The 12,740-nt window shown below is 41.8% G+C and overlaps 1 protein-coding gene and 1 long non-coding RNA gene across 2 annotated transcripts; one reads left to right on the plus strand and one right to left on the minus strand.

Annotated features, from left to right (window-relative positions):
• Window positions 1-3,333: 3,333 nt before the first annotated feature.
• Window positions 3,334-10,793, plus strand: LOC311296366. Its single transcript, XR_014628573.1, has 2 exons — window positions 3,334-3,664; window positions 9,399-10,793. It is a non-coding gene; the product is annotated as an uncharacterized lncRNA (long non-coding RNA).
• On the minus strand, window positions 7,943-8,722 carry LOC311296332 (uncharacterized protein). Its single transcript, XM_084418036.1, has 2 exons — window positions 8,640-8,722; window positions 7,943-8,558 (listed from the first exon to the last, which is right to left on the minus strand). The coding sequence occupies exons 1-2, from the start codon at window positions 8,706-8,708 to the stop codon at window positions 8,208-8,210; spliced, it is 420 nt and encodes a 139-aa protein (XP_084274162.1). The 5' UTR covers window positions 8,709-8,722; the 3' UTR covers window positions 7,943-8,207.
• Window positions 10,794-12,740: the final 1,947 nt, after the last annotated feature.

Here is a 12,740-nt window from a genome sequence, read left to right on the forward strand (position 1 = left end):
TTTATCACTGCTTTGGCACAAAATAAATTCAATGAATATATCTTTCAATTAATCTTTGCATGATTTCTTGTCTCTTACAGACAACCATTACCAAACCTACAGGCCAATCTGCACGTTTACATAGGCTACTCTTTTGAAAACTGAAAAGGTGACCTCAGTATTGAGAAAATGTGTCCTAGCAATTGTAAAAAAAAAAAAAAAAAAAAAAAAAAACCTGTAATATTCTAATTGTGGGTCTGTCATTTTACTAGATTGCTGAAAATTTCGACGCATTGTGTCCACCGACATTAAGGCGACCTTTTTCCATGGGCTTGATGAGTAACGAGTAATGGATTTTTGCGGTTGTACCAAGCCAAAGACATTGGAGAACTCAAGACCCTGATTCAGTCTCTTAAGGATGATGTGAGTATATGTTAATTTATTTTTAGAAAAATGGTTCCAGTGTCACATGCCTGATTAATTAAAATTTCCATGCAACAGCATAGGCGTGTTTCCACAATCGGGCCAAAATCGAGCATGCTAGTGCGCGTGCCAGGGCCTTGATCAGGCCTCAAATGGGCTTCCTCGGGGCAAAGACTTTTGGAGGTATTTTATTATATAAAATAAATGTATCATGTTATTTTATCAGGCAACCAGCTAACTTCAACATTTAAGACAATTTTCAGTTCAAAACTCACTTTAAGACACCAGCGAGTGTTGCGATTCGATGGAGATTGTGATCACTGTGAAGCAGATATATATTTATATGTGATGCTAAAGGCTACTTATGCTAACCATAGCGATAATAAATACACATGTTTTATGTCTCTTTTTTCCCTTTCCCTTTTTTTCCCATTTGTTGATGCTCTTTTATATGAAATGATTAATACCATTTGATTTAGAATGATTGATAAGCACTCCTGACACAAAGTCAGTGTTTCCCCTACCATTATATAAGGGGGGCGCCCCGCCCTCCTAACGGCTCCCCCCGCCCCCCTTGGAGGTCAAGTAAATTTGATTTGATTTTCTTTATAGCGACAGATTACAATTTGTTATTTTATAAAAAAAAAAACTAAATGGCCCTTAAGTAATATGTTATTTATCTTATTTCCACGATGGCATGTCTTTTCTGTCTGTGTTTACAATTATCCCAATGAGTGCGCACACTCACACACAAACAAACACTTGCGTCACATACAGTTGAGCACTAGCGGACAGAGAGCGCACGGCTGGAAATGTGTCGCTGAACTGAAGATGGCAACACTCGCTATACTGCGAGTGCGAGTAGCAGCCGGAGTAGCTCTCCTGCTCCAAGTCTAACGCCCGTTTCACATATATTTCGTTTGCGGTGAGTATTTTTTTTCCGTACCCATGTTAACAGAGCTTTCACACTGCACGAGGATGCAGTCCGTCGATGATCGATCTGTTCCAGTTGCGGTGCGTATACAGCAGTGCAGAGATCGTTTCTGCACCGAGTCTATTTCTGCTGTGCTGCAAACGCTGAATTAAAGTGACAGCGCATGTTTCGTGGTCAAAATGAACACCGATTGACCTGAAAATGTAGTAATTTCACCATAAGTGCGATTAATTAAATAAAATGTAGTAATCTCACCATAAATTTATTTAATTAATTACTACTTTTTTCACTTTAAGACTGAGTTAAAGCAAAGAAAACTACAATTTACCTCAACAAGGCGACATAATGAACAACACTCGTCTTATTCGTGGAGGTGGAAAAACAAGTTCTTTGTGACATGCAAGATTTATTGTATTAAAATTTAAATACAAAAGATTTTAATATAAGTACATGGTTAAATATTTTACCACTTGCTTGAGCAACTTAATATATAATTATATAGAAGTAATGTATTGAATTAGCCTGACGTCGTCATACTCAGATTCTAGTCAGAATGTGAGTCTGATACTTCTCCATAGAGGTTTGATTATGGGGCGTGTCTCAACCAAACCAGGAAAAAAAAAAACTCTGCACTCAATTGGATAGACCTACAACCAATCAGAGCAACGGAGTAAATGACGCATGTTCTTCATTCATATTTTCCATAGATATAAACATATATCTATGCATATTTTCAACCAACAAAATGTCGCGGCTCTCTGTTCCTCTTTTAAAATGAATGCGCTGTCGATATAACAGACGCGATGGCGGAATCTACACATGATGTTTCATAAACAAAGTTCGGGAGGAGCACGTACAAATAATCAATCCAATATCAACTTGTCATCAAACAATACCATGTCTAACGTTACCCTATCTATCAGCATGAGGAAGCATATTCACTCTGTAAACTTACCTAACACTCCTTGACAGTTTTTCAGCATCCCTCCACAACCCCGAATCCTCACTCTTGTCTTGTTCTCTCACAACCAGGAATACGGGGGAGCATGGCTACCGAGCCCACAGCCCTCTCCTCGGACAGCACGTCATATACGCATTTATTCTATCGACTTATTTGTGTGAAATCTTATATACGCATTTATTCTATCTGACTTATTTGTAAATGTGAACTCGTGAAATCTCAATTCTCCAGCAGCAGTCGTCTTTGTTGTAAACTAATTCAAATCAATCGCTCTTTGGTGACGTGGACGATTACGTTGCGTTGCTCATCTGTCCATCATCGTATAAAGCCCGCCCTGACAATTTGATTGGTTCGAACAATTTTTGTTCGGGCATAATAGCTCCTCAACGGAGCGAGTCCAGACCGAACTTCCCGACCAAAAAATGTTGTGGGCGGGGTTCGGGCTGGCACCCAGGCTAGTATTGAATAATACATTGTTTAAATTGTGTTTACGTGAACGCGCGTTCACAGCAGTGGTGCGTCTGACAGGATTATTCTCTCCAATAAATGCATCATAGAAATAAAAACTTCTCATAAAAAAAGCCCATTTAAAATTTATATATATATTGGTTAGTATTTATTAATCTTTTTTTAGTTGTTAGTTAAAAAATAAAACTATTTAAGCTCTGGTCCATTAATATTAACAAATACTTCTATAAATTTAACAAAGGTTATTTGCAAAAGTCAATTTTAAAAAGATTTAAATATGTTTATTTATTTTTTTAAAGAGATATCTTATGTTAACATTTTTTAACTTTTACAAACCATTACCCTCCCAGACAACCAATTTATGTGACAGATAGATAGATAGAGATAGATAGATAGCGTCTGTGTCAATTTTCCCCAAACCAACCAACCAACCCCCCCCCCCCCCCCCCCCCCCCCCCCCAAACCTGTAAACCTAGGGGAAACACTGAAAGTAATAAGTTAACGTCACTGTAACATTTTTATTGTAAAACATTGGTCAAATATTGATACTAGAATCTCAAGTCTTTAAGTAATGGTGGGGTTGTCTGATGTTGTTCTAGGGAGCCATGTTAAGGGTGGGTTTGAGGGAATCACTGCAGAGCTACTGGCCTGAAAGTGGAAACGCAACTTGATTTTGGCCTCAGTGCTCGAGGTCCGAGGCTATTGGCCCTCTCCCGGCACGCTGTTTGCCCTGGCTTGCACTGGCCTGACAGTGGAAAAGTGGCTTATGACTACTAGTTTTTATTTAAAACAATGTTTTTCATTGCAGAGCTTAAACCAATGTAGAAGAGCAGTTGTCCTTTTTTGGGTTTCCTTACTTCCTTAAAGAGGAAACCTCCAAGTTCATCAAAATTTGTGAGGTATGTAAATATCATGTTTGTTGTAATACAATAAAGTCAGGGCTCAATGCTAAGGATTTTTTCTACTGGCTATCGCAGATACAAATATCATAGTCGATGCTTAAAGGAGAACTTCGGTCAATTTTAACATTGAGCTAATTTTTTGGTACATTTGGAGTGCTGTCAATACTGAAAACAACGACAAAAATCGGTGTTGCCTACACCGTGTTATCCTCTTTTTAAAATTTGCACCCTGTTGACTTCAATAGGGCAAGTGTTAAACCTGCTTTTAGCCTCTTAACATCCTTGATGTGTCATTACAAGTGCCCAGCCAATGTGAGTGATTCCTTCAGCGTGAACACGTGTGACTCTGACTGCAGTAGATGTGAAAGATATCAATAAAAATGATGTTAATTCAGCCAGCGCTCATACCTGTGTATGCAGTACATCCTGTTTTCGGTTGAAGTCCATAGTAATCGATTGTCGAGTTCACGCGCAATGGTTTAGTACCTATGATCACGCGCGTGAACTCGACAATCGATTACTATGGACTTCAACCGAAAACAGGATGTATACACAGGTATAAACGTGCTGGCCGAATTAACATCATTTTTATTGATATCTTTCACATCTACTTGGCTTGGGCGGTATTCGAATTTTGATACCGTCAAACCTCCTCCCTATTTTACCGGGGTATACCAACCCTAACATCTACTGCAGTCAGAGTCACACGTGTTCACGCTGAAGGAATCACTCACATTGGTTGTGCACTTGTAATGACACATCAAGGATGTTAAGAGGCTAAAAGCAGGTTTAGCACTTGCCCTATTGAAGTCAACAGGCTGAAAATTTTAAAAAGAGAATAACACGGTGTAGGCAACACCGATTTTTGTCGTTGTTCTCAGTATTGACAGCACTCCAAATGTACAAAAAAATGAGCTCAATGTTAAAATTTATCGGAGTTCTCCTTTAAACAATATATCGTCCAGACCAAGAAAAGTCTATTTTTGTGTTCTAAAATATTTTATCAACACATCGCACTTTGTTGGACTGCAAAGCTAAAAGTTTTTCAGTAAAATAATTTATGTCACATTATTAGTGTCATGTTTGTTTTTTTTTTGTTTTTTTTCTTATGGGGATGGGGTTTGGCCAATGTCTTTTCTTTTTTTCAGGGGAGGGGGGTCTACCACATGTAGAATGTAAAGTTCTTTGGAGTAACTGAAATAATTTTAAGCTATTTTAACTGACGTGGCCAAGACCTAGCATTATTGGTTTCAAATAATTAAAACATTAAAGAACATTTGCCATTAATTGTACTATAGATTAGGGCTGAGCGATACATCGAATTTTCATCGTCATTGCGATATGATCTCGCACAATGAACACATTGCAACAGACAGCCTGACACGATGAATAATGCCTGGTTCAGATTACAAGATTTTTGTGTCTGTTACGATAGTCACGGTGTCAGATTACACGATTTTGACTCTTGACTCGTGTCATGGACAAGAAACGTCAGACTACACGTTGCTTTCCGGCCAGTCATCGCGTGCCGTCACACGCACACATTGACTCGCACGCGCGCACACACACACACTCACTGTCCCTCGCTCAATCACTCACTTGCGCTCACTCGCGCACACACACACACACACACACACACTCGCTCACTCGCGCGCACACACTCACTGTCCCTCACTCACTCACACACACACACACACACACACACACACGCTCACTCGCTCACACACACTCACTGCTGCTCGCACTCTCACTCACTCGCGCACACTCACTCTCGTTTAAATACTCAACCTGTCGTAGAGGACCGTTAAAAAAATTAAACATGCTAGTCTTTCTGTTGTGATGTCGTGAAGCATCGCAGACGCAACATAGGTTGTCGCCCACTATGACACTATACAAGATGAAACGATCAAATCTTGCGTCCCAACGCCCGTTGTCGTTTACGAATCCCCACGACACCCTACGTCAAACGGATCGTGCCAAAATCATGTAATCTGAACCAGGCAGGTAATAAACGTTTGAGAATCACGCAAAGAACCTATTAATGTGACGTCTTTGAGTTCTGTTTTATGAATCTGTTTCTATGTTTTCAGTTTCTGTGATCCGTTTTCCCCTGTCTTTTGTGATTTTGGTTTAGTCCTGTTTTCCCCGGTCTGTTTAATTAGTTCATTTGTGTCAGCTGTGTCTTGTTTATTATCCTGTTTGCCTGTGTATATATACCCCAGTGTTTTACTCAGTCTTGGTCTGTCGTCGTCAGATTATGGTTGTCTTTGTATGGTTAATGTTTGATTCCTGGAGTTTTATCTTTTGATTTTGTAATCTGAAACCATTTCAGTTCTAATAAATAAATACTTTGTTTTTGAATTACTTAAACCTCGTCTCAGCATCCTGCCTGTTACAACCCTGACAGAACGACAGACCACAACAAAAAAGAAAATGTGCTGGGATCAACTCACAGGGGTAATTAAGGAGAGCCACGACCTGCTGGAGTATACGGTGAAGTTCAGTGATATGGCTAAAGACTGGAATGTATGTGATGAAACCATTATCACAGCATATATGATCGGTGCTGTAAGCGTCGATCCTCGTCAACTCCCCGATTTCTCGGGGTTGAGCTGGAGGGAAGCTGTTGCCATCTGCTGGCAAAGTTTTACCCCCCAGTACGCCTCACATCCAACCAACCCAACCGATTCAGTTCCAGTTCCAGTGCCTGAGCCGTTGGTGCCAGTTCCAAGTCTTGTTCCGAAGCCTGTTCTGAGTCCAGCACATTTTAAAAAGATCACCTGGCCCAGAGCACGAAAACTTATTTCTAATAGTGCTGATCTTGGGTCTAAAATGTTTGACCCACCTTGGGTATCCGTTCGGAGAGCACGCAAGTTTTTTCCACATACCACCAGATCTACTGATCCTCTCATCAGCCCAGCCGAACCTGAACCAGAGCCTGAGCCGGTGGCGTCTGTTCCTGAGCCTGAGCCGGTGGCGTCTGTTCCTGAGCCTGAGCCGGTGGCGTCTGTTCCTGAGCCTGAGCCGGTGGCGTCTGTTCCTGAGCCTGAGCCGGTGGCGTCTGTTCCTGAGCCTGAGCCGGTGGCGTCTGTTCCTGAGCCTGAGCCGGTGGCGTCTGTTCCTGAGCCTGAGCCGGTGGCGTCTGTTCCTGAGCCTGAGCCGGTGGCGTCTGTTCCTGAGCCTGAGCCGGTGGCGTCTGTTCCTGAGCCTGAGCCGGTGGCGTCTGTTCCTGAGCCTGAGCCGGTGGCGTCTGTTCCTGTTCCTGAGCCTTTGGCGTCTGTTCCTGAGCCTTTGGCGTCTGTTCCTGAGCCTTTGGCGTCTGTTCCTGAGCCTTTGGCGTCTGTTCCTGAGCCTGAGCCGGTGGCGTCTGTTCCAGTGCCTGAGTCGGTGGTGCCAGTTCCAGTGCCTGAGTCGGTGGTGCCAGTTCCAGAGCCTGAGCCGGTGGCGTCTGTTCCTGAGCCTGAGCCGGTGGCGTCTGTTCCTGAGCCTTTGGCGTCTGTTCCTGAGCCTTTGGCGTCTGTTCCTGAGCCTTTGGCGTCTGTTCCTGAGCCTTTGGCGTCTGTTCCTGAGCCTTTGGCGTCTGTTCCTGAGCCTTTGGCGTCTGTTCCTGAGCCTTTGGCGTCTGTTCCTGAGCCTTTGGCGTCTGTTCCTGAGCCTTTGGCGTCTGTTCCTGAGCCGGTGGCGTCTGTTCCAGTGCCTGAGTCGGTGGTGCCAGTTCCAGTGCCTGAGCCGGTGGCGTCTGTTCCTGAGCCCGAGCCGGTGGCGTCTGTTCCTGAGTCCGAGCCGGTGGTGTCTGTTCCTGAGCCCGAGCCGGTGGCGTCTGTTCCTGAGCCTGAGCCGGTGGCGTCTGTTCCTGAGCCTGAGCCTGAGCCGGTGGCGTCTGTTCCTGAGCCTGAGCCGGTGGCGTCTGTTCCTGAGCCCGAGCCGGTGGTGTCTGTTCCTGAATCTGAACCGGTGATGTCTGTTCCTGAGTCTGAGCCGGTGGTGTCTGTTCCTGAGACTGAACCGGTGGTGTCTGTTCCTGAGCCTGAGCCGGTGGTGTCTGTTCCTGAGACTGAACTGGTGATGTCTGTTCCTGAGCCCGAGCCGGTGGTGTCTGTTCCTGAGCCCGAGCCGGTGGTGTCTGTTCCTGTTCCTGAGCCGGTGGTGTCTGTTCCTGAGCCGGAGCCGGTGGGGTCTGTTCCTGAGCCGGAGCCGGTGGGGTCTGTTCCTGAGCCGGAGCCGGTGGTGTCTGTTCCTGAGCCGGAGCCGGTGGTGTCTGTTCCTGAGCCGGAGCCGGTGGTGTCTGTTCCTGAGCCGGAGCCGGTGGTGTCTGTTCCTGAGCCGGAGCCGGTGGTGTCTGTTCCTGAGCCGGAGCCGGTGGTGTCTGTTCCTGAGCCGGAGCCGGTGGTGTCTGTTCCTGTTCCTGAGCCGGTGGTGTCTGTTCCTGAGCCCGAGTCGGTGGTGTCTGTTCTTGAACCTGAGCTGGTGGTGTCTGTTCCAGAGCAAGAGCCAGAACCTGTCAATTTCCCCATTAAAATTTTGGGGGGGCGCATACCTGCTAGGGGAACAGCGGAGGGTTCTCTGACGCGGTTCCCAATACCACCATGGCCACCTGAAAAAATAGCTCCACCATGGCCGCCTGAAGGGTCATCTCCACCATGGCCGCCCGAAGGTTCATCTCCACCATGGCCGCCCGAAGGTTCATCTCCACCATGGCCACCCGAAGGTTCATCTCCACCATGGCCACCTGAAGGGTCATCTCCATCATGGCCACGCCCACAGCCTGCTCCACCATGGCCACCTGAAGGGTCATCTCCATCATGGCCACGCCCACAGCCTGCTCCACCATGGCCACCTGAAGGGTCATCTCCATCATGGCCACGCCCACAGCCTGCTCCACCATGGCCACCTGAAGGGTCATCTCCACCATGCCCACGCCCACAGCCTGCTCCACCATGCCCACGCCCACAGCCTGCTCCACCATGGCCACGCCCACAGCCTGCTCCATCATGGCCACGTCCACAGCCTGTTCCACCCTGGTCTCCTGACCAACCTGCATCCGCCTGGACCGTCCTGGAGTCTAGGATGCCCACCCTCCCACCCCTTTGGATGTTTTATACGGCGCGAGGACGCGCCTTTGGGGAGGGGGGAGGTACTGTGACGTTTTGAGGTCTTTGAGTTCTGTTTTATGAATCTGTTTCTATGTTTTCAGTTTCTGTGATCCGTTTTCCCCTGTCTTTTGTGATTTTGGTTTAGTCCTGTTTTCCCCGGTCTGTTTAATTAGTTCATTTGTGTCAGCTGTGTCTTGTTTATCATCCTGTTTGCCTGTGTATATATACCCCAGTGTTTTACTCAGTCTTGGTCTGTCGTCGTCAGATTATGGTTGTCTTTGTATGGTTAATGTTTGATTCCTGGAGTTTTGTCTCTTGATTTTGTAATCTGAAACCATTTCAGTTCTAATAAATAAATACTTTGTTTTTGAATTACTTAAACCTCGTCTCAGCATCCTGCCTGTTACAACCCTGACAATTAAAGTACTAAGACATGGGAACAGTATAGCTAACATTCACATTTGAATATTTATCGCAAGTCGTATCGGCATCGCAGCTTTTCCTCATATCGTGCAGCCCTACTATAGATTCTATGGACTATGCTTGCCTCTGTTTAAAACTCATTCATTGTTAACCTACAAATGCTTTGTAATTTTGTAATTTTATGATTCATAGTAATTTCCCTTTTCTCTTATTAGTCAACTGATGAGGAAGAGGTGGTGAAGGGGATGAATGTTGGGCTCTTGGTGGTCACAGAGGAGAACACTGCAAACCTTCTCCCAAAGGAAATAATTGATGTGGCTGTGGTGTTAGAGGAGGAGATTGTGCTTGATGGCTTAAAGGACGTGTCAAATGCCTTTGCTGTACTAATGGGGCTTCTTTATGCTCTGGATATCACTTACCCCGAAGAGGTCAAATATACATTTGAAGTACTCCAAAAAGTGCTCATGAAAATTGGTGGCGAGGCATGTTTGCGGAATAAGGAACAAACTGTTCAGTGTTTAGTGGAAGAGGATTTTACTCTCCCCTACTCACACTCACTGACATTCTGACTTGATGTTTTTATTCATCAACTTTGAAGACAAAATCTCAGAAACAAATATAACTCTTTGCTAGCTCTAATGAAAAGGAGAAAATCATTTTGTTCAAAGATATGCAACTTCAATGTAAGTGTTTATTTTTTATATATGTCGCATCTTTCTCACCTTTTTTACCCCTGACCTGTTTTCATGCCTGATAATTGAAGTAATCCATGTGACTCCAGTGGATTAAGCTCAAGTTTATGAAGTGAGAGCTTTGTATGCACAAAAAAAAAAAATATGAATGTGCGTTGAAGATTGATTGATTCATATTTTGTAAATATTTGTATTTTTGCACTAAGCACTCACATCACTTCATAAACTTAAGGGTTAAACCACAGGAGTCACATGGATAACTTCTATGATGTCTTTATTAAATTTCTGGGGCTTGAAAGTGGTAGTTGCATAGGCTGTCAATGGATGGACAAAAAGCTCTCAGATTTCATTAAAAATATCTTAATTTGTGTTCCAAAGATGAATTAATGTCTTACAGGTTTGGAACGACATGAGGGTGAGTACTGACAAATTTCATTTTTGGGTGAACTTACCCTTTAAATTCTGTTTGAGAAATGCTTTTTATTCGTTGAGATTTGTTATGAATAGTGGCCTGATATTTTGTGGTTTGCTTGTCAACAGTTTTCTCATTTCATTCACTTTATGTGGTTGTACATACTCGCATACTCCATACTTGTATTGTTTTATCGAACAGACAAAATATTGTTTTGAGCAAATGATTTTCATGTGTAATGTTCATTAAATGGGTTTTTTGTTTTTAATTATATTGCACTTAATTCAAGCTGATGTTAATGTCATCACACTGACATTTGTTTATTCTCACACATGCTTGACATTTATATCATTAGCCTGTATCCTGTTGCTTTAATGTTTTTGTTTTTTTTCAAACAGCAGTTAATTCTGTCATAGGCCTACTAATTTATACTAAGATATACTTGTCAGACAATTCAATGAATTCATATTTTTGTGAATGTTATAATAAATGTTAAAGTTATGGTTTATTTGTGCTCAGTTATTCCAGAATTTGTTTTAACAAAAAAGCTTTTGTCATGTTAAATTGTGTTGAAGTTGACTTAACTCATAATGAAGTTGACTTAACTCATAATTTTAAGGCAACCGTGTAAACTTCTTAGTTAATTGTTACAACAAATTATATGTAGTTAAGTTGAAGTTGACTTAACTCATAATGAAGTTGACTTAACTCATAATTTTAAGGCAACCGTGTAAACTTCTTAGTTAATTGTTACAACAAACTATATGTAGTTAAGTTGAAGTTGACTTAACTCATAATGAAGTTGACTTAACTCATAATTTTAAGGCAACCGTGTAAACTTCTTAGTTAATTGTTACAACAAACTATATGTAGTTAAGATTACGTTGAGTTAACTTAAAATAGTTTGTTCATACAATATTGAATTAAGTTGAGTGAATTTAAATTTGTAAGTTAACTTAATCCCTTTGATTGCTTGAATAAGTTGATACAATATTTAATCCTAAATTATGACAACAACAAAAAACGTTAAGTTAAAAAATAATCTTTGATTCAAATAACAAAATAATAGTTGAAACAACAAAATCACTTGTTGTAAAAACTCACATTTTTAGTTTCAATGAACTCAAAATTTTAAGGCAACCAGGTAACTTACTTTTTTTAGTCAAACTAACAAATCATTTTTTACAGTGTAAACGAAAAAATCAAAGCTTTTTATAGTAATTTGTATAAATCCCATTTTTCTAAAGAAGATTGTTGTTTTTTCCTAAATAGGACTCAGGGGTTTAAAAAGACAATTGATGATAACTTTAAACAATCTATGGAAGATGAGCTAAGAATTGAGGAGTTAGACTTGGCAGTTCGACAGATGTCTAAGGGGAAGTCACCTGGAATAGATGGGATAACCGTGGAGTTTTTCTTTTTCTTTTGGAGCGATATCAGAGAAATGCTCTATAATGCCTATTTAGATTGTATATCAAAAGGTAATCTTTCTCCCACTATGAAACATGGTCTCATCACTCTAATTCCCAAACCTAACAAAGATAATCTGTTATTGGATAATTGGAGACCAATTACCTTGTTATGTAATGATTATAAATTATTGGCACTTGTCTATGCTAATCGTCTAAATGAGGGATTATCACATATTATCGATGAGTGTCAATCAGCTTTCATGAGGGGTAGAAATATACATAATCATACCAGATTGCTTCTAGACATGCTTGATTATCGAGATCTCATTGATACTGATGCCTTTATTTTATTTCTCGATTTTTACAAGGCATTTGACACTGTTGAACATGCCTTTTTATTTGAAGTCCTAGATTTTTTAGGTTTTGGGAACAATTTTTGTAAAATAATTAAGATGTTTTATACTGACATATATAGTTCTGTGTCCCTGAATCCTGGTATGACTCCTAGGTTTGAGGTGCTCCGTGGTATTAGACAAGGGTGCCCGATTTCTCCCAAACTGTTTATTCTAGCCACCCAATCACTTATCATGCTAATTAATCACAACCCCGATTTGCATGGGATCTCAATATTTGACAAGGAATTTAAAATTAGTCAATTTGCAGATGACACAGTAATCCTTTTAAGGAATAAATTCATGGTTGATGTTGCCCTTGATTCAGTCTCAATTTTCTCCAAAGCTTCAGGATTAACCCTCAATGTTAAAAAATGTGAGCTACTTCCCATTCACTCGTCAATGGATTCCATCATCTCTTCAATTGAGGTTAAATCAGAAGTAAAATATTTAGGAATAGTCTTATCTAAAAATGCTATCAGAAGGGAAGATGTTAATTTTTCTAACCGATTAATAGATATGAAGAAATCTTTGAGCCGATGGCTTACCAGAGACCTCACTATCTTTGGTAGAGTTACTCTATCTAAAGCAGAAGGTATTTCCAAAGTAATTTATCCATGTCACTCCCTGTATGTTTCTTCCAGTAATA

This window comes from Rutilus rutilus (genome assembly GCF_951802725.1).
Source record: "Rutilus rutilus genome assembly, chromosome: 9".
Taxonomy (NCBI): Eukaryota; Metazoa; Chordata; class Actinopteri; order Cypriniformes; family Leuciscidae; genus Rutilus; species Rutilus rutilus.

Excerpts from the sequence above, each read along its gene's own strand:
- LOC311296332 (XM_084418036.1), bottom strand. The coding sequence starts at position 8,708 with ATGCAGGTTGGTCAGGAGACCAGGGTGGAACAGGCTGTGGACGTGGCC. Across the intron at positions 8,559-8,639 it reads TGATGGAGCAGGCTGTGGGC|GTGGCCATGGTGGAGCAGGC; the intron begins GTGGCCATGGTG and ends ATGACCCTTCAG.